Here is a 24,673-nt window from a genome sequence, read left to right as displayed (position 1 = left end):
AAAAAGTCAAAAGTCAAAAGATAGAATGAAGAGCAGGCGAAGAACCTTGGGATTGAAATGGAGATCACCAGCTCTAATGTCGGCCACCCGGGACGACAATCAGATCGGAACAGTCCGACAATTGCATAAGAAAATGGAAAAAATAAATAAATAAATAAATAAAAAGAAAAAATGTCTGACAATATGTACAAATATTTGATTATATGTTGTGTTCATGATTGATTGTTTGTTCCAAAGTTGAGTTGTCTCCCACTTACTTTTCTGCTTAACATGTTTTAATTTCCACAATCTCATACGTTTTTCATTATTAAAAATTCAATTAATCTTTATTTTATACTCACAAATTCCAACATACTTTAATGATGATGTAATAATAGCTACGTTATTGAGAACATCGAGTTAGGGGTGTACACCTAACCTGAGAATCCGAGAATACAACCAGACCCAATCCCAATCCGAACTATAAGGTTTGATTGGATTAGATTGAGTTTCGAGTTGGGTTGGGTCAAATTTTTTTTAACTAAGGTTCAAGTTCAAAATGCAGATGGTTGGATCAACCCGACCCAATTCAAGAACCTTAAAAAGAGAAGAACGAAGAAGAAACTAGAACCAAACCCAGTGCCCACGGAGGACAAAGCCCAAAGCCTGTTTGTTGTATGGTGTTTGCAACTATGCATCATTTGCACGGTAATTGTTCTCGCTTGTGCATCATTTGATGAATCCACCTACCTTCTCTCTCCGCTCTTTGATCATGAGTCCAAGATTTTGTCTCTCAGTCTCGGACTTTCAAATGGTAGGCGATGATTAAGTATACCTAGTTTGACCCTGAAAGGTAGTTAGATAAAGATTTTTTTTTAATTTAAACTTTCATCGGGATTTTTCCATTAGAATGACCTGTTGAACTTGTGTTCGTGTAGTACTTTAGTGTCGTTAAAAGTCAAAGCTTATGGTCTCTCTTACATCAAGGCAACCATCTCTCGATGTTTAAGCTCGATGATTTCTAATCTCACTGAGACAACCTTCGAGAGACCAGTTCTCGCTTTCAACAACATTAATGGTTTAAAAAGATAGAAAAGTGAAAGAAAAAACAAAACTAAACATTCTAAATATATTTAAAAGTATGGGTCGAATAGCAAGCACGTGCTTGCACGTGCCCAATAAATTGTGGGAGCAAATATTAAATAATAAAAAGATAAAGGGTCATAGTCAAATAAAAGAAATTAGTCAGCAAAAAAAAAAAAGATTCCTTAGTTTTATTTTCTTGTCTTTTTCTCTCTTTGACCACTCAATTAACCCACAAATGGAAAGCCACGAGAATTAAGGGTTAAATTATAAATTTAATGTATGAACTTTAAAATTTATATATTTTTTAATTTTAATTTTGTTTCATTAATAAATAAAAATGAATATGACCTAATTCTAAATAAAATATGAAATAATAAATTATTTACATAAAAGAGACGTTGCTATTAGTAATATATATTTTCTATTTGTGAAATATTCTTATCATTTTTTAAAAAAATTACATTTAATATTATTTCAATGTAATCAACCTTCAATCACGCCTACACGTGGAAGAGGGACACACATACAAGGAAGACAGGAAGACTTGTTACAATATAGGAAACTTCAGTATTAGATGATTAGGAGAGATGATCCCTAGGACGAGAAGAAATTGAATCTATACACTCGATCCATTGCTTCTACCCCTCCCTGATGCAGCCAGCCCGAGACTCAGACTTGGATTTCAGCCACTGTAGTTCAGATGCAGCCTGACGAGTGAGTGAAGGTTGGGAGTGGGCTGCTTGGGGACGATCTAAAACGATCCCACATTTCAGAAAGAACTGGACAATGGGAAGCCTTTGTTGAGTAATGGGAAGTAAGCTAGTCCCCGAAAAAGCCTTGACAGCTATAAGAAATAGTTGTGGCTCAAAATCAGCTATTCCTAGGTTTTCAGTAACGTGGCTAGTCATTGATCACTCAGCTCACTAGAAATTAGAGTACACAAGTGTGACAACCATCCGTGCCCACGGTAGCGTATACTGATGGAAGCACTATAGTCCCTTGTTCAAAAGACTAATATTAGGTGTCATGATCGTACTTTTCACACCGTGTGACGTTATAATCTTGACAAAACTCACGACAAGCCTTTTAATAGATCGTGTAGAGACCTGATAGTGATAGAGCTGAGATTGTCCTCGATTGAGACCATCACATGAAATGTCTCAAATACCCTTATATAGAAAAAGCCATTTTCTTTTCGAGCATTATTGACTCTTTTTTTGTCTTCTTAATAATATTTCACCACTTTTGACAACAACACCACAATTTCCCTTTTCAATCTTTCAATTATTGCTTAGAAACGTTATTATTGTGTTTAATTAACTTAGCTTTGGGTCCAACATTCATCCACTACCTTTGCTTGCCAAAGTAACTTAGGGTTTCGGTCTCGGGTTTCCATCGAAATTAAATAATTTCGTCATCGTTCAAAATTATTTCAATATATTAATATGAACAATCATCAATTTTATCGACGAGTCACCCAAGATCTGTGAAAATGATGATTTTATGCTCAAGATCCTCTTACTACAGGACGCTTACCTAGCCAACATTTAGATCCGGCTCTACTCAAACTTTTCTGGTTTACCCCAGCATTCCCCACTTGTCTTGCTGAGCAATTTTTTGATATCAAACGGACCTCTCGAGAAGGTAATTTTAATGTGACCGATTTTCCTTATTTTGCAATCAGTTTCGCTTCCTATTGGTGCTGCTGGGAAATCTGCACAGATAGGATCACATACTTGGTCACCCGATGCTATAGAGGGGTCCACTCCAGTATCTGCTTTGATTCATGCAACTACTATGGTAACAGTTGGCGTTTTCATGATAGCAAGGTGCTCCCCTTTATTTTAATACCCACCTACGGCTTTGATTGTTATTACTTCTACTGGAGCTGCGACGTGAACGATTTCTTCTCAAATTACGAAAAATCACAAAATGTGTTCCTTGCCATTTTTAAAAAGTAATTCTCGTTAAAATTTTAATTTTTAATTTCATATTTCAAAGAATTAAGATTGAAAAATTAATTTGTGGAGTGTGACTTTTTTTTAATAATAAATATCAAAAAAGAAATTAATAAGAAAATTATAAAAATGAAAAAATTGAAAGTTTAGAGTTTAATTAGATAAGAATTTAAATCTATATTAATTAATTTTTAAAATTTTAAAATTTTTAAAATTTATGAGAGGAGAGCCCTTAACATAAATTTAAAAGGCTAGGGACCAATAGGCAATTTCAAAAGTTGAAAGGACCAAATAGGCAATTTCAAAAGTTGAAAGGACCAAATAGGCAATTTCAAAAGTTGAGGAAGAAAATAAACTCGAAGTATAAATTCACGAAGCACTATAAGCCGCTTTTTCGGTTTAAAGCTGAAATTTAGTTCAGAAGGTGGGACGTCACGAGGAGGGAGAGGGCGAAGCGAAAACAGAAGCTTACGGCGGGAAAAAGAAACAGAGCAAAGAACCGCAAAGCAAACCTCCGTAAAAGCAATCTCTCTCTCTTTCTCTCTCTCTTTCATTCTTCATAATTCAACTTCTAAAAGGCTTTAAACAAATTTTCAGATTCTCTCTCTGCTTCCTTTCTTCGTTCCGGAGAGATTTTATGCAGAAGATAGACCTTCTGCACTGACATTTTCAATCTCTTCAATCTTCTGATCTCGACTTCGGTAACTGACTCCGTTGCAGGTATGTATGTTCTTCATCTTTTTCCTCCAGCATTTTCTTCTTCTTCTTCTTCTTCTTCTTCTTCGGATAGTTCGTTTAATTGTTTAAGCTTTGTTTTCTGATGAGGTAACTGCTGATTATTATATGCTTGATAACTGTGCGCTCTGAAATGTGTCCTCGGATTGAGTGTGAATTTGTTGTGGTGATGGATCGTTTTAGTTTATATGCTCGATAAATGTTTGTTCTGAACTGTGTAATAGGATTGAGTGCGAAATTGTTGTGGTGATGGATCGTTTTAGTTTATATGCTTTGTAACTGTTCGCTGTATTCGGATTGAGTGCGAATGTGTTGCGGTGATGGATCGTTTTAGTTGATATGTTTTGTTACTGTTCGCTCTTAAATGTGTATTCGGATTGACTGCAAATGTTTTGTGGTGTTGGATCGTTTTAGTATTTGCAATTGAAATTTTGGTATCTGAATCGTGTATTTGAAATGGAATCGGAACTAATTCTTACCGATGCTGCATTTCTTCGTCAAGTTGGTTTCCTCTGTGAGAAGTTTAGTTATTCTCCTTTCTTTCTTTACTCTCCGTTGCCGGCCAACGAAAAGGTTCTTCGGTAGATATTTCTTCCTATCCTATTTAGTCGTCCTTCCTGTTCAGTCTGAATAAAGAAAAAGGTTCTAAGGCGATCGGATCTATGTTTATCACAATCAGATAACGATGTACGGTCACAGTTCGTAAGAAGTTCTTATCCTGAAAAATGTTAAGATCGCCTTTCCGGAGACTAATTTGATCGAGATATATATTTGAAGTAAAGCAATGGCATCGGTAGGGAAACCGAGGAACCAAGAATCATTTTGCTTCAAATTTGGTCTTCTGCGGTGCCTGCTTTTCCATGCCTGTACAGTACTGCGTTGAGAAACTTGCCTTGGATCCTAGAGCCGAGCCCACACAGATGCAATTACCCAGCTGACAGTTAAAGTATTCATGCTTATTTTATTGTAGCCTTAATTTAAGTTCAATCCGGGGGTATAATCGTCAGAGAAGGAGTTAGGTAGAAGTTATTCCCCTGCAGCGGACTTACACTCCAAGAAATAGTCTCTTTTGTATCCATTGTCCAAACTTGATGATGATTGTCGCTCGTATCCCGACGAACCAGCATTTCTGGAATATGGAGTTGAAATTTCGGGTTTCTGGCTGATCGCAGAAAGGCGCATGTGACATTTATTTATTAATTAATTTCTTTTTAGATAGGAGTCTGGCAGCGGCACAGTATCGCTGTTGAAGCTTGAAATTAAATCAAACCATCTAACATGTATTTGATGGTGTTGATTTGATCCATCACAAACTGAATAGATTTAACATGACAGATCTCGAGAACGAAAAAAGATATAACGCACGCAGTAAAAAGTTAATTTCATAACTTACTATTCCAGATCTCAAACTGTAATTTTCAATTTTTCAACCACACACAATTTTAGTTTCTACGCTTAGTCATTGCGATTCCTTAAACTCTTTGTAATTGCTCCAGGGGAGATAAGCAAGCAGGGCTGAAACCCAGTTTGATTACACTATTCAACGAGAAATGGACGAAATGTAGCCTGCCTTAAGTAGACATGGAGACTAGCAGCGGAGGAAGCTCCGATGAGGGTCGCCGCATATTCAAGGTTGATACATGGTGTAGCCAATTTCGCAATGGGTCCAATCCTTGGATGGCAAGATATATTTATGCTCTAATGTTTCTAATTGCTAATTTGTTGGCTTGGGCTGTCCGGGATTATGGCCGTGGCGCCTTGACGGAGATGGAAAGTATGACTTCTTCCTTCCCAACCATTTATTGATTATTAAACTCAGATATGTGTTCACGTCTTTCTGACTGATACTACTATTTCCATTGTTTTCTGTTCAGCCCAACCGACTCTGCTTTATATTTGTTTAAATGCAGCTTCATGTCCACTAAATGAAACATGTATCTTTCAGATATCATTTAATGCCATTTTCATCTATTGAACATGTTTAAAAGTAACTAGGGAGGGAAAGGATCGTTTGTTTGATTGCTATCCTTAGTAGTACTGATTCTAATTATCACTGCTCTTGCCATATTCTTTGTGAAACTAATGATATGTACTTTAGTTTTCTGCATAATATTTGCATTTATAGACATATATTCGAAGCGTTGGAAAAAGTAAATCTTAATAGTTAGCCTGTGGATTAGAGTCTCGGCAATGCATTGCATTTCAAGATTTTGTTCATGGCATTATCTTCTACAACTAATTGTTGAAATCTAACACGTGTTGAGAATGGACATAGGATTAAAAGGATGTCACGGGGCGCGTGATTGTCTAGGTGCTGAAGGTGTTCTTCGTGTAAGCTTGGGTTGCTTTGTATCCTACATATATTTGAAGTCGTTACAGAATATCGACTTCACTGAGTCAGCTCTATCTTTGAGTTATAATTTAATTTCAAGATAAGGTCAATATCTAGTCCTTAACGTCAATTTTAGATATTTTATTTCACCATGTTTCTTTCTACGACTGGCACTTCAAAGATGCGAGAACGCAGAAGTACTTGGCATTCCGGATGGTGGTCTGCGAAGATTATCTTGTGGATTGCCTTCACAATCATTCCCTTTGTGCTTCCTGCCACCGTTATTCGGCTATATGGTCAGTCCTCCCCACCCTTTCCCCCCAAAAAACGAGTTTAAATTAACCTAAAAAATTCTGATGCCTATTTTTGCAGGGGACGTTGCACATTTTGGAGCCGGGTACTTCCTTTTTCGTCGATGTACATTACTTCAAAGTTTACCCAACCTTTCAAATTTTGTTTCAGAAGCTGGTGTAATAGATTTTGAATTTAACAAGTAGATTTCAATTGTTTGAAATGACGTTTAATATATTTACCATTTTCAGGGTCTTCCTCCTGATTCAGCTTGTAAGCGTGATAAGCTTTATAACATGGTTGAATGATTGTTGTCAGTCCGGCAAGGCTGCAGACAGATGGTAAGCTACGCTACCTCATTCATTGTAAAAAGAAAATTACAGTTATGACTTTGCTCTGAAGTACTCAACAATTTGGAGTACTTTTTGCAGGTCTGAATTGTTTTTTACAGGAAAAAATGAACATGTCTATATATTCAAATAAAAGAATAATCTTGAAAATTTTAATTGAAGATACTATACGACAGTCAAATTTAATTCTTGACATTTTGACAAATTTTTGGGGGCATAATTTCGTTTTTATGCCCCTATCACTTGGAAAGCACAGCGACATCAGATTTGCTTCTTATAGCCTGAACTGATGTTTGTGTTTTTATAACCAAGACTGGTCTATTGAAGATTCAGTGAATATGAGAAATGGTATAGATGACATTACTTTTCTTGCAGTCAAATACACATCATGTTACTTGCAACAATGGCATATGTCATCTGTTTAGTGGGGATCATTTCGATGTACATTTGGTATGTGCCTCAGCCGACTTGTCTTCTCAATATCTTTTTCATTACGTGGACATTGGTATTACTCCAACTCATGACCAGTGTTTCTCTCCATCCAAAAGTAAGTTCTAATTTCGATTTTACACATCCATTCTCAGACTTCTCTTTAACCGAATGATTTGATGTATGACTGCTAACACTAAGACCACAACAGGTGAATGCTGGCATCTTGACTCCGGGTCTGATGGGGCTCTATATAGTATTTATCTGCTGGTGTGCCATTCGGAGGTATGATGATCTTCTTTTATCCCATCTCTCAATGTCATCATAAGGGTCAATTTAGTAGTTATGTATGTATTCAATAATTTATGGATAGAGATTCGAATATCTAACCTTTAGGACATAAGTACTTCAATCGAATTATCCTCCGATTAATACCTAAATGAAACTCAAAGAGTTTGAAATAATTAGAAGTAGATAGAGATTCAAATATGTAACAATTGAGTTGAACTATGCTCTTCGAGTTTGAATTAATGAGTAAAGATTCAAACATTTGACAAAATGTATAATACTTGAGCTGAACTATGCTCTGATCAATGTAAGCTTTAAGTTTGAAATAATTTTTTATAATGGTTTTAGGAATTTTGAGAATGCTTCTAACTTGGAGAATTAACTTGCAGTGAGCCAGGAGGAGGTAAATGTATCAGAAACGCAGAGACTTCAACAAAAACTGATTGGCTTACCATTATAGTAAGGCTTTTCATTTTCCTTCAATCAATTTCTAGCTCTGAAATACATTCCTAAAGAAGCAATAATAGCCCTATAAGAATCTGTTTGTAAATTACTTCCAAAAATACCTTAGTTTTCCAAGATTTAATTCTATGTTTGATTTGGTATAAAAGTTTGTACTAAAACTCAATAGACAGAAAATTAAGTCCAAATAACATAAATATATTTTTGTTTTTCTATTTTTGTGATATGATTCTATTTTTCTCCACCTCTTACACAAGTTTCAACAATCATAACGCGTGTGACAGAGCTTTATCGTTGCTGTACTCGCAATGGTTATAGCAACATTCTCCACCGGAATAGACTCCAAATGCTTCCAGGTGCGTTCTCCACTCTTAATAAAGCTTTATTTCATCATCATCATTATTCCCTCCATGGAAAAAGAAAAGTTAATTGATAAAAGCTGCAGTTCAGGAAGGATGACAATCAGGACGAAGAAGATGATGTCCCTTATGGCTATGGTTTTTTCCACTTGGTTTTCGCCACCGGAGCAATGTACTTTGCAATGCTTTTGATTGGTTGGAATACGCATCATCCCATTCGAAAGTACGTCTCCCCCACTTCACAACTTTTTTTTTTGTCCATTAATTCATGGATTTTTTTTTATATATAATATATAATTTAAGCTATATATATATATAGGTGGAATGAAATTTTAGGTCATTTTAGATCATTTCCATACATGTTTTAAGTTCTAGTTTCTATCTAAAATCTAAAATTTTCTTGGATTTCTATTTTAATTTTAAAACATTTATAAAAAGCCTACTTAAGAAAAAAAAATACTATTTTCAATTATATATAATTGAGTAAACAAAAGATTTCTCTTTTTTTTTACCTCCCTGAAAAAATGAATTTCATATTTATCCTCTCAAAATATTAGGAAATTCTAATAATTGTTTTTGACAAAAAAAAAAAAAATGTTTATTTTTATTTAAATATATATATATTTAGTGATAATTTTTTTTAATAAATTTACATTACCTTAATCAATTATTTATTATTTATATAATAATAAATTTTGATAATATAAAAATATTATTATTTAAATAATAAAAATTATAAAATAATTTCTACTCGATTTTTTAGGAGTAATTTATAGTTTAAAAAGGTTATAGATATTTTTTTAACAGATGATTTTTTTACTTTTTGATAATTTATCATATATTTTAATAACATATGTTATGAAGAAAAAAAATAATATTTGTTTCTGTAGAGGATTACTGGGAGTGAGTTCCACGTTAGTTAATATAGTGGAAGATCATGAATTTATAAGTAAGGATCGTGATTCCTAACAGTTTCAAGAAATGATTTTGAGAATGGTGGTTCCTAACCGTTTCAAGAAATGATTTTATACAAACACCTCTTCATCTTTTGATGCTATTAAGACAAAGACCGACTTAATGGCAACCAAATCTTGCTGCTTTTAGAACACAAGCAGTTCACTTGACGAATCCGAATTCATTAAGTTCCATGTCTTTATCTTTGTTTGCACTATTAATAACCAAGCTTTTAGATGCCACTAAATGTTGTCTCTTTGCTCCTTGTGACTTCAGAATCCACAAAATATTTCTTCTCTAAATAGTTAATACACTCGTCGACTCAGATTCCAACTAGCCCATTAAACTTATGACTGACTTTATGTTGAAGAATAAGTTAGGTTTGATGATCAGTTTTGAACTCTGCAGGTGGACAATTGATGTCGGGTGGACAAGCACTTGGGTTAGGATTGTTAATGAATGGCTTGCTGTCTGTGTTTACTGTAAGTTTCTTTTCTGATGCCCTTTGTGGTTTTTGCGTTTCGTTTTTTAAAATTGTCTCTTTTGAAAACCATGTTTTTGTTTGTTAATCTATGTTTTTAAATTTTGAAATTTGCTTTTTCAAAACTAAAATAGCAAAAAAAATTTATTACTTAAAAAAAAAAATTGAAGCTCTAGTTTGCAAAATTGACTTAAAGATCTATTTTACAATTCACTATTTCTCCCCAACATATGTTTATGTCTATTTTACTTTGAAAAAGATGTTTGATTTTCTCTGTTTCTTTGTTTTCAACATTGTAAAATCTAATTTTCGGGAAAAAAAATAATTTGCCTAGATTTTCTTTATTAAAACATGTTAGAATGCTATTTTTCGACAATAACTTAGATGCCTAATTTCAAGAACAATTGAAAGTCTCCGATCAAATTTTTACAATTCTCTTCTTATGACAGTAAGAAAAACACACATTTTATTTTTATAATAAAATTATCTTTTCATAGTTGTGTTTCAAATTTTTACAACTCAAACATAAAAATACATATTCTGTTTTTATAATAAAATTTCTAATACATAACATTCTTTGATCTATTTTTCAAAAACTGAAAACTTGAAAGATAGTTTATCAAATGGGTTTGGTATAACAAAATAGAAAACCAGAAAAGCTTAAAAACAAAGAAAAAAAAGACCCTTCTGTTTTCTAGTCTCGGTTTTGAAATCGACATTTGAAAACTGAAACCCATCTTTAAATCTATTTTAAAACACCCCAAAGAAGTGAATAAACTCTATTTGTTCTTGTAGTATGGATGCTGGTGGCTCCAGTGATATGGAAGAACAGGCAGATGGTAGTTGGAGCTGTTTGATGATATGACAAAACCGACCCTCAAAAATATTTTCACCATCTCCATTCAAATTCCTTGCCCACAAAATTCAAAATACATCTAATTTCCAAAAACCCCTATTTTTTTTTTATTTTGTTTTGATGACTGGAGAAAGGAGGAAAAAAAAATATATGTATTTGTAGTCCTCTAAACATTAACCTCATTTTGTAAATATATAACCTTATTATAAAATCAGAAGATTCCAGAATATAAATAAAAGTAAATAAAATTAGCGTAGAAAAATGTATATAAGAAAATTAATCAAATATACTTAAAAACATTTTCTGAAATGGTTGAGGTAAGAGAGATCATACATGAATTTCAACAGATGAACCGTCGCTGCAAAGCCTGCAATTTGATCCGTGTCTGCTACAACAGCTTATATATCATAAACTCACAACAATGAACAAATTATGTAATTAACAAAATAAAATAAAATAAAATAAAAAACAAATAACCCGATCGAAAGAAACCCTTACTAACACCTAAAATTACCATCGTAGCCTAGAGAAATAGTTGTGGGCCCCTCCATTGATGCAAATCTGGGTTGAACTTGAGCCTCCTATATTTTCTGACTCCTCTCTCTTTCTTTCTTCCTTAAGATCGATCTCCCCCTTCGGACATCAAACAAAATGTACAGTGCCAATAAAGATAATTTTGACTCTCTTTTATCTCACTGATTAACAGAACATATATATATATATGACAAGAGCATTGCAATGAGTACCAAAACTTTTTTCACCGAGGGATTTGTTGGCGAGACCAATTTAGACAATGCCAGGCTATTCCATTCTCCCACTAGCCAAATGGGTTACCTCCGGTGGTGGATGAGAAAGGGTTCGGAGTAGAGGGTGTTGAGAATCTAACGGCTGTCTGCTGGCCCATATCTGTGTACATATGAGCGGCTCCCTCGTGACCGTAGTTGCCAAGTCCAGGATGCCTGAAACATATGGCAAAAACTCATTTGGTATTTGCAAGTCCAGTCCCACTCGATAACTATTTGGTTTTTTGGTTTAGAAAATCGTGCCTATTTTCGCCCAATTTCGTTACCATAGTTTTTGCCTTTCCTAAGAAAACATTCAACTTAAATTCCAAAAACAAAAACATGTTTTTAAAAACTATGTTTAGGTTTCAAAACTAAAAGCGGATATGATACCAAAACAAAGAATATTCATAGGTGGAAGTATTGTTTATTAGCTTAATTTTCAAACATCAAAAAACAAAAAATCAAATGGTTACCAAACAGGATGTAAAGTATTTTTATCATGCAATAGATTTTCCTTTCCAGTATGCATAAATTATGAAAAGAAAACAGCAAATTACCTATAAGGTTGGGCTACTTGCTGTCCCATATAAGGCGGCCCTAAGATATCAAAGCAGAATTTTAGAACATCAACCATTGTAGATGTTAAATGCGTGCGACATGCTAAAAAGGACGAGATCATTTTACCTGAAGGCATTGTAGATGCATGTGGCGCCTGGGGAGGGAACTGCGGCTGCAGTAAGTTAGATGGTGGCTGGTGTGGCATCCATGTTGATGTGGGATGATTACCGTAGCCGGGCGTAGTTGTTAAATTTGATGCAGGCTGCCCAGGATTTGGCAATGGTGCCATGGAAGGAAACTGCATAAAAAGTGAATGCAGGGGTCCGTGTAAGATTGTTGAAGAAAATAAAGAACAAGATGCATACTTTAATATCGATTTGATACTAAATTAACAAGTGAATAAACCAAGAAAAATCTAGCATACTTCAATTTATTAACTAATAAAAATAAAAGTTAACAGAAGCAAGTATGGAAGTTTAACAAAACAGTAGGCATGAATTTAAGGTACTAGAATTTTAAAGTGTGAATTCATGCACAAGGAGCAGATCAATATGCTAACCCAGTTGTGACAAGATTACACAGCCAACTTTATAAATTAAAAAAGGCCAAATGTAAAAATTAACATCAACATACCTGAGATTGTTCGGGGCTGAGATCAAATGGATTTGTAGATGTTGAAGATTGTGGAAAACTTGGGACGGGCTGTAAAAGTGTATGAAGTTTAGAGACATAAATGTTCGTGGATATCGTTATGAAAATACCCAAAAGGAAAAAACCAAACTCAAGAGTAGGCAGAAAGAATACCGTTGCAGAATTATACGGCATTGCATATACCATGTGGTGTGGCGGAACAGTATGCCACCCTGGAACTGGTGCAGGGTAGGATGAGTAATTAAACGCAAAAAGATCCTGCAGATGATTGGAAACTTGTCAGTTGTAATAAAATGCAAGAAGATGAACACAAGCCAAAGATAATTACTTAATGGGACACCAAAGATAAGGGGAGAAAAGTAATTACGGCTGGCAATTCTTTTCTCCCGCTTGGCTTTACTTCGGGTGCAGAAGATTGTGGTACACCAGAGGCTATAGCCTGCGGAGGGGTCGAAAAATCTTGGGGTGTGTGTGCTGCTGGATTACTTGGAGGTCCTTGGGAGTTAACGGAGAGTGAAGGATTCCATGGCTACAAGAAACCACCAGAAGAAATAAGACGAATAAAGTTTGTTTTAAACAAAATACCATCGAAAAATAGAAAGGCAAGCAAGTCTTCAACAAACGAACCATGTGATTGATGGATCTGTCGATTGATGGTGGAAACTGTTGACCCACAGACTGAGAATTACCACCAGGAAATAAAGAATGTGTCTGTGGCTGCATATTAGACCATTGCCCTGCACCAGAAAATATGAAAAGCATTTTTAGCAATATGGACTAATAACATAAGTATAATTAAGGGCCAGCTGCTGAAGCACCTGATGGAGGAAATGTTGACAAGCCAGCCCCTGGTGCAACTGAAGGTGCTCCGCCAGCAAAGGGAAGAGGCATATGAATGTTCCCTCCTGATCCAAAAGAGGGAGGAAAACCAGTTGGTAACATTGTCATGTTGCCTACCGGTGCAGTCAGTACAGCACCAGTAGCAGCATGTGATCCTGAAACTGACAATTGGGAAAGTACAGACTCTAATGTGCCAACATTAGCAGGAGCAGGAGGTGCCTGTGGGGCAACATCAAATGAGGCCCAATTGTTGTCGCTTTTAGAGTTCGCTGTGTGTGTTACAGATTGTGGAGCAGAACTTTGTGGTGGCTGTGGAACTGCTGAAGTAATAGGTTCAGGCTCTGCATCAAAATCAATTAAACTTCCAGAAGGTTCCAATTTAGTTTCAACGACATTCTCACTGATGGACCCTAAGCTACTGGAAGAAGCGGTTCTCTGAAATTTAAATAATAAATGGTGTCAGTTCACATACAATTTACTCCAGAAACAATGGAAGAGAACAATAGTAAACGCAATGGAAAATGATAATTACTAACAATCACTAAAAGATGGAATGGCAGTTAATGTGTTAACATCCACAGGTTCACAAGTAGCATGTTACAAAAGCTCGCAACAAATAGCACAATATTATGAGGGAATGGAAAAAAAGAGAGGCAGAGTAAGGCACAGATCAAAATCCTGAAATTGATAATGAGGATCCCTAGTTGCTGCATGTGAAGGTTTCTCACGTGAAAACCCTATCATGTGATGATATATATAAATCAATTTCACAAGAGGAGCTAACTAAAACTAGTTCCATGGGAATTGAGTACTGAGCATAAATATCTAAATCATTCCACCTACTCTTATAATATGGTAAACTTAAATCTCCCACATTTTATCATATTACAACCTGGTAATATTTGTTACAATGAAGTCCAAAACGTCTAATTAGGTAGATATATAAACTTTACACCAGTCATAGAAAAGGCTCTCACTGAGACAACAAGAAACAGACTAAATGAGATCAATATTAAACCCAGCAGCTCAAATAAATGGACAGATACCAGTCCTCAGAAGGATGAAAGATTATGACAATGGAATTAATGAAAAATATCATGCAGATAAACATAAATAAAAGGGGAAAGGGTAATATGATAAGAATATCAATCTGAAACATATATACAATTGCAATGAATATAAAAGTTTGTGAAAGAAAATCTCACCTGCTTATGCACCGAGCTATCAGCAACCTTGCTACTACCACTACTTTTTGGTGGTTCAATTACACGTAGTGGGGATATGTTCTCCCCCAAAATATCCCTAACAGGTCGCACCATGGGGGGACTGGAAGCATCCAGGTCATTTGGTCGCTCAGGTGACCTGCCTCCAATTTTTGAATCTCCATCAGATAATCTTCCATCTTCTACTTTTTTACCATTTCCAAACCTATCTTCTCGACGCCAATCACTTACAACCTCAGGACGAGCAGGACTTCTCCTAAAATCACCAAACTGCCGATTATCATGATCAGACCCTGGACTTCTTCTCTCATCAAAGTTTCTTCCCCCAGGACTAGACTTTTCATTGTAACGGCGGTCTTCATATGGTGGGCTTCTAGAACCACCTTGATATGTATCTGTTCTCCTGGTTTCATAAAAGTCCTCTTTCTCACCCTGTATAAGATCACAGAGGAATTCTATTAAGATCACTTTGTGTGCAGAATCATAATAAAATAATAAAATCCAAACAATCAAGTGATAAAAGTTACTGCGTTCAACTTCAGATATATCTCAGAGAAATTAGAAAAGAAGGTTTGAGGCATCTCACCGATTTCCCCCTAGGTGGCTTGTCAAAATTTTTATCGCCACTATATCTTCTGTCCACATAAACATGCTTGATAAAGTCTCTGAGTCTCATAACGTTACTGGAAGGAAAAGTTTCTCTCAGAACGACATCCATTTGGACTAACATAATGGTATAGCATTAAAAATAATAAAGATAATGATAAAAACAGTAAAATAAAATGACCTGCTGTCAGGAAAAGAATGACGTTGTGGATCCAACTCTTTAAAGTAAATTTCCTTTGCACGCTTTGAAATTGAAAATAGAAAAAAAAAAAAGAAAGAAATATAAGAAAATCATGATTCTTAACAGTGTAAAGGTGAATCTCTGAGAAATCAAAGTATCCATCCATGTGCAGCATGTACCTGATTTCCTCCTTCTTGAAGAGCGCTAACTTCTTGAGAAGTAAATTTGGCCATTGATACTGATTTTACTCGGTGTGTGAACTCGCGGCTATTTTAGTCAAATCAAATAAGTTTTTATCAATTAAATGAACAAGATACAAGAAAGTATCTCCATAAGACTAATGAAATATATGACCATTGATTTGCGTGTCTTTGGAAAAATCGAAAATACAAGAACCAAACATAAGAAAGATGCACTTACTGTATTCCACTACAGGTTGTGCAAACAAACGTCCAGAAAGTTGTGCAGACGTACTGTGGTCCCTGCAAGTGTTTCAATAAAATTGATTGAATCTCACGTGAAAATTACAACCAAAGGTCTTGTGACTTCTAAATGATCATTCTAACTTCTTTTCGTGGAACTAAGATCTCAAAGAAGCTAAATCGAGAGCAGGCCAAAAGAACGACTGAAATTTCAATACAGCAAAACGAATATTTAACTTCATATAGTGAAGCTACGTGATATCTAGCTCGAGAAAACACTGAGAGAAAGGTAGTAATAGTGTACCAGGCTGTTGCAGTTGATGCACCGGCGATTCTCCTGCAGTTTCAGAAGACCGCGAATAATCCGTTCGTTCTTCTCATCCTCCTTCACTCGATTCGCCATATGTGTCAACCTACATCAATTGAGATCAATGTTAGCCAAAACAAACAGCAATAAACTCCAAACAGAAGAGCTCAAATGGCCAAAATCACTGCATGACCTATAAGTTTCACGAAACATATAAATAAAACGTGAATACAACGTCTTATCCAGTGTTCATTTCAAGAGCAGTAAATTCAAAAACAAACTTACAGAAATTCAAATACATAACTGGAGAAGTCAACAATCAACGATTTCAAATATACATTCCTTTTTTAGCAATCAAACAAAACCTCAATTTAACAACCACCAGTCCAACAATCAAAACAGCGGATCTGAAAAGATAAAACCTCACCTCAGTTGAAGAACTCGAGTAGAATCAGAAATAATAACGTCCGTAGAACCCTAGGCAAGTAGAAGATTGAAACGAAAACCGAAACGAACAGAAATCAGCAGACAACCACGATTACTTCTTCTTGTTCAGCAGCCTTTCAAGCTGACGATAAAACTCAATCGATCCACCAACAGCTGATGAACAAAGTAAGTACGAAAACGGAGAGAGAGAGAGAGAGAGAGAGAGAGAGAGAGAGAGAGAGAGAGAGAGAGAGAGAGTTGCAGGTCCTTTTTCTTCAGTATCGGTATCTACGGCCAGCTAAGAGCTGAAAGAAAACTGCTCCTGCTTTTGCCTAAAAAACTTAAGAGAGATGGAAGAAGAAACGGAGGAGAGAGAAAGGGAATGGATCTGGGGTATGTTACGCTGTTCTCGGGTGTAGAGTAATTATCCTGTTCCCACGTTTCTCGCGCGCGCGCGCCCGACTTTTCCATGGCATTGGACTGTTAGTCTTCATCCTTTGTCGAAATTGGTGTGACAGTCAAATCGAAATGGATACTGTCGTCTAATTATTTGCCCTCTATTTTTCCTATAATTACCATTTTGGTCATTATTACTGCGCCGAACGTAACAAATGGGTCGACATGTCAGAAACTGGATGGAGACAGATGAAGTATTATGACGACGAGTCGGCAAAGGATCTGACAAATTGGTAACTGAAGCCCATCAGGCCCAATTTAGAAACTTTAAGCCCATTAGTTATGGGCTCGGGTTGGAGGTACTTCACATCTTGAAGAACTAGGATGCTCCATCAATGTGGTCTATTCAAAGAGCTGGCGGTGGGAATTTACGAAAATAGGTCCATGTATTTGTATTTTCATTCACAATTCGAAATTTAAATTAATTAATCTTATTTTGTTTAATTATTTAATTTTAATTTCAGATTTAAAATAATTAATTGAATTTTTTTCATTTAAGTTAACTCATCTAGTTTAAAAATTAGATTTAATTTAACATTTAAATTTAAATATGATACTCAAACAAATTGATGACCCCGATGGTACAATTTGAATTAGGTTGGGGTCAAATAAATTAATATTCTATAGTTGAACGGCACGTGACGTTTAATCATTGCCTTAATTAATTAATTAAACTATATTTAAGTCAAAATGAAAGAAATAGTTAAATGTCTCTAGGAAAATTTAAATTAAAATATAAATAAAATCTGATTTTGATGAATATTTCCAAAGAAACAAAAATATTACTTAAATTAATAAGAAATTATTTTATACTTTTTATAAAATATTTGCTAATTATATTATATACACATTAGGGATATTTTATTATTTTTTTATCGTGTTGCATTGACATTTTAACTATGAACAATAACATTGATTTACCTTTAAGGTAGATTTTAAACTCACTCGGGTTAAAAAATATTAGTAGAAATTTAATATACTTAAACTATCGTTATTATATGCATAATGAAGCAGGGACAAAATAGTATTTTCACAATTTTATTAAAAATAATAATTTATTCTTATAAGCATTCGTTACATTTAATTTATATAACCTAAAGTTGAAAATCCTAAGTATATATTTAAAGTTGCAAAATAAAATACACCAAAGTTACTACATAAAACACACACTTATTAAATACATAATCCGGCCGCGCATGCCATTTGGCAATTATTCTCACGTGAGTAGCACGTGCACTAACATGGCTGGGCATTGCAAAATATTTTGGCCATATTTTATTTATTTATTTATTAATTAATTTTAAATTAGCCCCTTTAGCATCTTTGAATTATTATAATGATTTGCACATGGACCAACCTGCCCTATATTTCAAAACAAAATATTAATAATAACAATAACATTAGGAATCTTCCAATCAAATTCTAGAAACACGGATCGAGGATCAGTATGTGTATTCGTCTCGAGGAACCAACGAATTATGAAACTCAGTAAATTTAAAATGTTGATATCGACCCAAATGTGAAAGTCTCGATTTCAAAAAAATGGAAGATATTAATAAAATAATTAGGTACGCACATTTTTCAGAATACTATAAAATATTTAAAAAAATTTAAAATTAATAAATAATATTTTATATTTTGAAATAAGTTAAAATATTAGGGTTATTAAATTTTGAATTTGAAATTTTAAAATACAAAATTATATTTTTTTTAAATATAGTGGTGATAATAATAATAATAACTACAATATTTCACCTTATAAACTCGCTTAATAATATATATGATATTATAAAAATAATAAGTATACAAAAAAATCACATTAAATGTGTTAAAATTTTAATTAATAATAGTTTATATTCCATTAGTTTTGTGGTCTATAAAAATTATGTAAATCGAGATATATAATAAGCTATGGAGCCGACATTTATTGGATCAAGTGATGGATTAAATATGTTATGAATATGCAATAAAGTCTTGAAGGATTTTAATGCTTGAGCATGTGATTTCATAAAATAAAGTTTTTTTTTTCTTTTCAAATCGATTTAATTAAATATTATTAGTTTAAATTAAGCATATTATCATTAATTAGTACATTAGGAACAAATAATTAATACCCTTCCATTTTTTAAAAGTCTAAAAAATATATTTATAATTAGACGAAAATCATTCGTTAGCACTGTGCTTAAAAAAATCTCCACTAATGCAGTTGTCATTAGCACTGTGCTTAAAAAACACTCTTGAAATTTTAAAGGTAGGGTAAACATCCTTAACCTCTGTAAAATAAATTAAAAAATGTTTTTTTTATCGTTAATATACTGACTCTTTATAGACTTATTTTTTAAGTTTTTTTAAATATTTTAATGTGTTTTTAAAATTTTTTAAAAATTGTAGGAATAAATTTTGTAAATATTAACTAATTATTAACATTTTTATCTAAAATTCAGGGTAAACTTAATTTATTATTATTATTTTTTTTTAAGTTTAAGAATGTTTTTTATAATATATATATATATATATATATTTAAGTTTAAGAATATTTTTTATTTATTTTTTATTTTATAGTTAAAGAGTATTATTAAAACTTTTGAAAATTGATAATTTTTTTTTTAAGGTAAAATGCAAAACTTACAAATATTTTTATTAATTTATTAAAAAAATATTTAAAGTATATGTAAGATTACGTGATCTCACACTCCCTAAATAATAGTTATATGCAGTAAGCGGTTGTTGTTGCTTTTTTCTTACATTCTCATATAACACCAATTTCAATTTCTCAAATTTTGGTTTCAAAACTCTCTCTCGAAATCTCTCTGCTCCCGTTTTCTAAAAACTTTATTCTCGAACCAGGGCCAGAGGTTTGAGCATAGTCAGTTGGTTATAGGCGACGCAAGAACGAATAGGCTTAACTTACTTGTTGCTGGGAAGTGAGTGCCGCACAATCGCAAGTCCGCTGCCATCAAAGTGCGATTAGGTCATATAGAAATGAGAACATAGTACTCCTTATAAAGGTACGTGTTGGATGATGGAAGTCCCACATCGACTAATTTAGGGAATGATCACGGGTTTATAAGTGAGGAATACTAACTCCATTGGTGTGAGGTCTTTTGGGGAAGCCCAAAACAAAGCCATGAGAGCTTATGCTCAAAGGGGACAATATCATACCATAGTGAGAGGGTCGTGTTCGTCTAACAGTATGAAAATCTCTTCGTCTAACAGTATGAAAATCTCTTCTTACCATGCACGTTTTACAACCATAAGACTAACGACTAACATCTACACATAACCTTACCATATACGTTTTACAATCATAAGACTAACACGGTTTAGAGTGTATATATATAATATATATACGAGGAAGTCAATGGGGGATGGCATGAAGATGAAAGAGTATATAAATATGTATGTATTGATTTGGTTTTGATGATCTGATCTGAGTTAAGGAAGGAGAGAGAGAGAGAGAGAGCGTTGGGAATGGGAAAGGCGGTGGGCATTGGGAAAGTGTTTTCGTGTTTCATGAATTCCGGAGCTTCCAGTTCGTGCTTCCAAATTGAAGCCACTTTTGAGCCCAAACAGCCATTAATGCCTAACCAACCTAACTCACACCTTCTCAGACTCAACGATGTGATCTCTCATACCAACCAACAAACCAACCCCAAGGTCACATTCCTCCTTTCCTTCCTCTTTTTTTCCCCTTTTTTTCTTTTCATTTCAAAATATTTTATTTTCAAAAAATAAAAGTGATTTTGAATTTGTATTTAAATAAAACACTACAACCGTACGATCATCGTCAATGCCTGGCAAAGTGGCCGGTGATTGTTGTTGCCGCCGGTGAGCAGCGGCAACGATGGAATGCATTTGTGAGGACATTTTGGTATTTTCAAAAATATTTTTCCTAAAATTTGATTTTAAAGCGTTTAATTTAAAATAATTAATTTCTCAACTTAGCTTTAATAAATCATTTTTATTTATGAAAAAAATGTAGTTTTAAATAANTTTTTTTTTTTTTTTTTTTTTTAATTTATTTTCAGGTGGTGGAGCTGAGGGTGTCAATGCATTGTAATGGCTGTGCCAGAAGGGTTGAGAAGAACATCGGCAAGATAGAAGGTACTCTTTAAAATTTATATCTATAATATTCGTTATAATAATAATTGGTTGTAATTTAACATAATTTTTTAATATAATTCAATGAAATTATAGGATATTTATTTATTTTTAATTTAAAAAAATGTCTTTTTATGAAAAAAAAAAGCCCTTTATTACTGGAGAATCAAATTGAATTTAAGTCTAATTAACAATAATATTTAATTACTAGGTATATTAATATTTTATTTTGTATTTAATAAATTATATATATTCTAGAATTCTAAAATTTAATATGTCTATTAAAAAAATAAAATTTATATTTAATATGTTATAATTTTTTTTTATAATTTTAAAATTAAAAGATTTATTATACACCATATTAAGTAGCTTTTTATAATGATAATAAGAATTAAGTCTATATTATATTGTCTCTGATAATGAAATGTCTCATTAATAAATTATTATTATTTTCAGGCGTGGACTCATATAAGGTAGATTTTGAAGGGAAGACAGTGGTGGTTACGGGAGATGTTTCTAGTTTTGAAGTTATACAATGCGTCTCTAAAGTGAGAAGCGTAGAGATTCTCGAACCTCAAGAATAACACAATTACATTTTCACGATAATTATTATTATTTTATAATTTTCCACATACCACCTATGGTTATGTCAGAATTTAGTGCAACTTATTTCTAATTTGAATTAGTGGTGGATTATATGATATTTATAATCATTTAATATTTGAAAAATATATTAGTGAGGAAACATTCCGTTAAATTTGATTAGTAGTATATTTTATTTTATTCCCAATATTTAGTTAGTTATATTTTTCTTATTTGTACTTATTAGTTGCATATTGTATCTATTTAAACGTTGTAAATATCAATGAAGATTGAACCTTCAATCTCAATTTTATTTTCTCATTCTTAACTTTGTATTGTTCGGTAAAAATATTTTCATATCTATTCACACTACATTGAGTGGTAGATATTGTGTCAGGTCAGTTAATGTAGTTTAAAGTTATAATTTTTATTTAAAAAAATTAAAATAAAATATTTTTTTAAAATATTTTTTTTTGTTTATTTTGTTTATTATTATTATTTTTGTAAACTTTTCACCGTCCATTAAAAATCCATTTAAATTCTAAGACAATTTTAAAAGAAAAAATATAGTTTTTTTTTTAGTTACAAAATTGAACTTATTTTTTAAAACTAATTTTTAATTACGTGGATGATTTTGCAGGGAAAAAATAAAGTATATTATGGGAAAAGCAGGAAATTAGAGGGCGAAAAGTTTACACTTTTCAGGGGCGCTGAAAGGTCGAGAAATGGATGATTGGGCAGCACGTTGCCTTCTCGATTGTAGCCGATTGGACATAAGCGTGCCACACAGAATCATACCCCACTAATTTCTTTCTCCTTGGGAAATGCGAATTTTATATTCTTATATTTTATTTTTCTTCCCAAGTATTAGTTTTCAAAATTAAAATAATAATAATAAATTTAGTTATAATTTATATATACTTAATTGAGATATGCATTTATTTATATATATATATATATATATATATATATATATATTATATATATATATATATATATATATGTATTAAAAATCAAATAAACAAAAATACATTAAATCATTTCCGTAACGCGTGACCGCGATGGGATTTATAACCGAGTCCAACCTACCTTTTTTAGTTGGATTATTTATTTTTTAATTGTTTAAAATTTTTATATTTGTACCTAAAATTTCACAAAATTTAAATATCAAATATTTACGTCTCACAATACATAATACATCATCAATAGAGCATTAATTGGGTTACATAACATCAAATATTTTTAATTTTCATAATAATTGTAACAACCTAATTCTATTTACAGTAGATATTGTCCTATTTAGATTTTATTTTTTTATTTTTTCTCGAGGTTTTTCAAACGCGTTTTCTTGAAAGAGGTTTACACACGTTATAAAAAATGTTTCGTTTATCTCTCCAACCAAGGGGATCTCACAATCCACCCCCTTTCAGGGCTCAACGTCCTCGCTAGCACTCGTTCTCCTCTTCAACCGATGTGAGATCTCACAATCTACTTCCTTTCGAGGCCTAGCGTCCTAGCTGACACACTGTCGGGTATCCGACTCCAATACCATTTATAACGACTCAAGTCCACTACTAGTAGATATTATCCTTTTTGAGTTTCCCTTTCAATGTTTGTAAGACGCGTCTTAAAAATCTTGAGAAGAAAGCCATAAGAGAAAGTTCAGAGAGAACAACATCTGCTCTGATGGACATGAGTCGTACAATCAACTATAAGATTGGCAGTAGGGTTGGGTTGGTCGAGTTAATTGAAGGGGGGAAAAATTGAAGTTACGAACTAAACCGAATTTTCTTTTAAAATAAACAATAAAATAAAGCACAATTCATCCAATATGGATTAGATTAATATATATATTTTTATTATTTTTTTCAAGAAGCCTTTATTCAAAGTTGAAAATGGAAGGAGCTGTTGGTTTTTCCAAGGCCACGTACACGTGGGTCATTGTCACGCCCATTTCCAACCAATGGGACACCCAGGACGGTTGGTGAATAATGAAAGTGCAATTCTACTTAAAAGCACCACATAGAAAGTGCCACGTGTTCATTGCAACAAAACAATAAAGACATTGAAAGTGCCACGTATGAATTGCAGTAATAATAGAAGATAATTCAAATGCCACGTATCATCTTTTTCTTTCTTCAAATACTATTTCTTCAATGGTAATAGTTGACTATTCTATCAAATTTTCAATTAAAAATTTGAGTATTCTATTGTTCTTAGTGTTGGATGATGAAAGTCACACATTGACTAATTTAGAGAATGATCATGCGTTTATAAACAAAGAATACTCTCTCTATTGGTTTGAGACATTTTGGGGAAGCCCAAAGCAAAACTATGAGAGCTTAGTCTCAAATATAGACAATATCATACCATTGTGGAGAGTCGTGTTCGTCTAACATTTAGGGTTAACTTGCTGGCGTAGTGCTCACTTAGGGTTAACTTGTTGACGTAGTACTCGAGCGCGAACTCTAATAAGTCAAAGTTACTGCAACAGTACAAGCTCAACGCTAACAGTACTCGAGCGCGAACTCTAATAAGTCAAAGTTACTGCAACAGTACAAGCTCAACGCTAGCAGATATTATTCGATTTGACCCGTTACATGTCTCTCACGGTTTTAAAACGTGTATATTAGAGAGAGATTTCCACATTATTACAAGAAATGTTAGCATATATTGTATGATTTGACCCGTTACATGTCTCTCACGGTTTTAAAACGTGTATACTAGAGATAGGTTTCCACATTATTACAAAAAATATTCCGTTCTCATCTTCAACCAATGTGAGATCTCACAGTTACGATATGGACAATGAAATCTCGCACCATGCAGTGCTCGACTCCATACACAATTTTGTGCTTTGTTCGATGCAATGTCGAGATTTTTTAGAAATTTGAATAAAAATTAGGAGAATTGAGTTATTCAACTTTTACCTATTTACCCTCTATTACCATGAGTTAAAAATTTTAAGTTACAAT

At 33.3% G+C, this 24,673-nt stretch overlaps 2 protein-coding genes across 5 annotated transcripts; one reads left to right on the top strand and one right to left on the bottom strand.

Moving 5' to 3' along the window:
* Positions 1-3,434: 3,434 nt before the first annotated feature.
* LOC111805416 (probable serine incorporator) lies at positions 3,435-11,017 on the top strand. Of its 4 annotated transcripts, XM_023690506.1 has the most exons (14): positions 3,435-3,539; positions 3,621-3,743; positions 5,255-5,532; positions 6,034-6,107; positions 6,227-6,386; positions 6,463-6,487; positions 6,633-6,722; positions 7,107-7,278; positions 7,372-7,445; positions 7,838-7,907; positions 8,195-8,266; positions 8,356-8,492; positions 9,632-9,705; positions 10,500-11,017. In XM_023690506.1, exons 3-14 carry the CDS (start codon positions 5,340-5,342, stop codon positions 10,559-10,561), a joined length of 1,203 nt encoding a protein of 400 aa, XP_023546274.1. In that variant the 5' UTR covers positions 3,435-3,539; positions 3,621-3,743; positions 5,255-5,339; the 3' UTR covers positions 10,562-11,017. The 4 variants fall into 4 exon arrangements, with proteins under 4 accessions (XP_023546274.1, XP_023546276.1, XP_023546277.1 ...); XM_023690507.1 differs by lacking the exon at positions 3,435-3,539 and having other exon boundaries at positions 3,559-3,743; XM_023690508.1 differs by lacking the exons at positions 9,632-9,705; positions 10,500-11,017 and having other exon boundaries at positions 8,361-8,452.
* LOC111805415 (probable ADP-ribosylation factor GTPase-activating protein AGD14) lies at positions 10,895-16,787 on the bottom strand. Its single transcript, XM_023690505.1, has 16 exons — positions 16,561-16,787; positions 16,131-16,239; positions 15,825-15,886; positions 15,584-15,671; positions 15,405-15,466; positions 15,204-15,300; positions 14,600-15,049; positions 13,373-13,829; positions 13,182-13,291; positions 12,922-13,083; positions 12,708-12,812; positions 12,537-12,605; positions 12,030-12,201; positions 11,903-11,942; positions 11,307-11,519; positions 10,895-11,193 (listed from the first exon to the last, which is right to left on the bottom strand). The coding sequence occupies exons 2-15, from the start codon at positions 16,227-16,229 to the stop codon at positions 11,378-11,380; spliced, it is 2,115 nt and encodes a 704-aa protein (XP_023546273.1). The 5' UTR covers positions 16,230-16,239; positions 16,561-16,787; the 3' UTR covers positions 10,895-11,193; positions 11,307-11,377.
* Positions 16,788-24,673: the final 7,886 nt, after the last annotated feature.

Source organism: Cucurbita pepo, chromosome LG11, assembly GCF_002806865.2.
Source record: "Cucurbita pepo subsp. pepo cultivar mu-cu-16 chromosome LG11, ASM280686v2, whole genome shotgun sequence".
NCBI lineage: Eukaryota > Viridiplantae > Streptophyta > Magnoliopsida > Cucurbitales > Cucurbitaceae > Cucurbita > Cucurbita pepo.
Note: the sequence above shows the minus strand (reverse complement) of the source record. Positions and strands in the feature narration are given on the sequence as shown.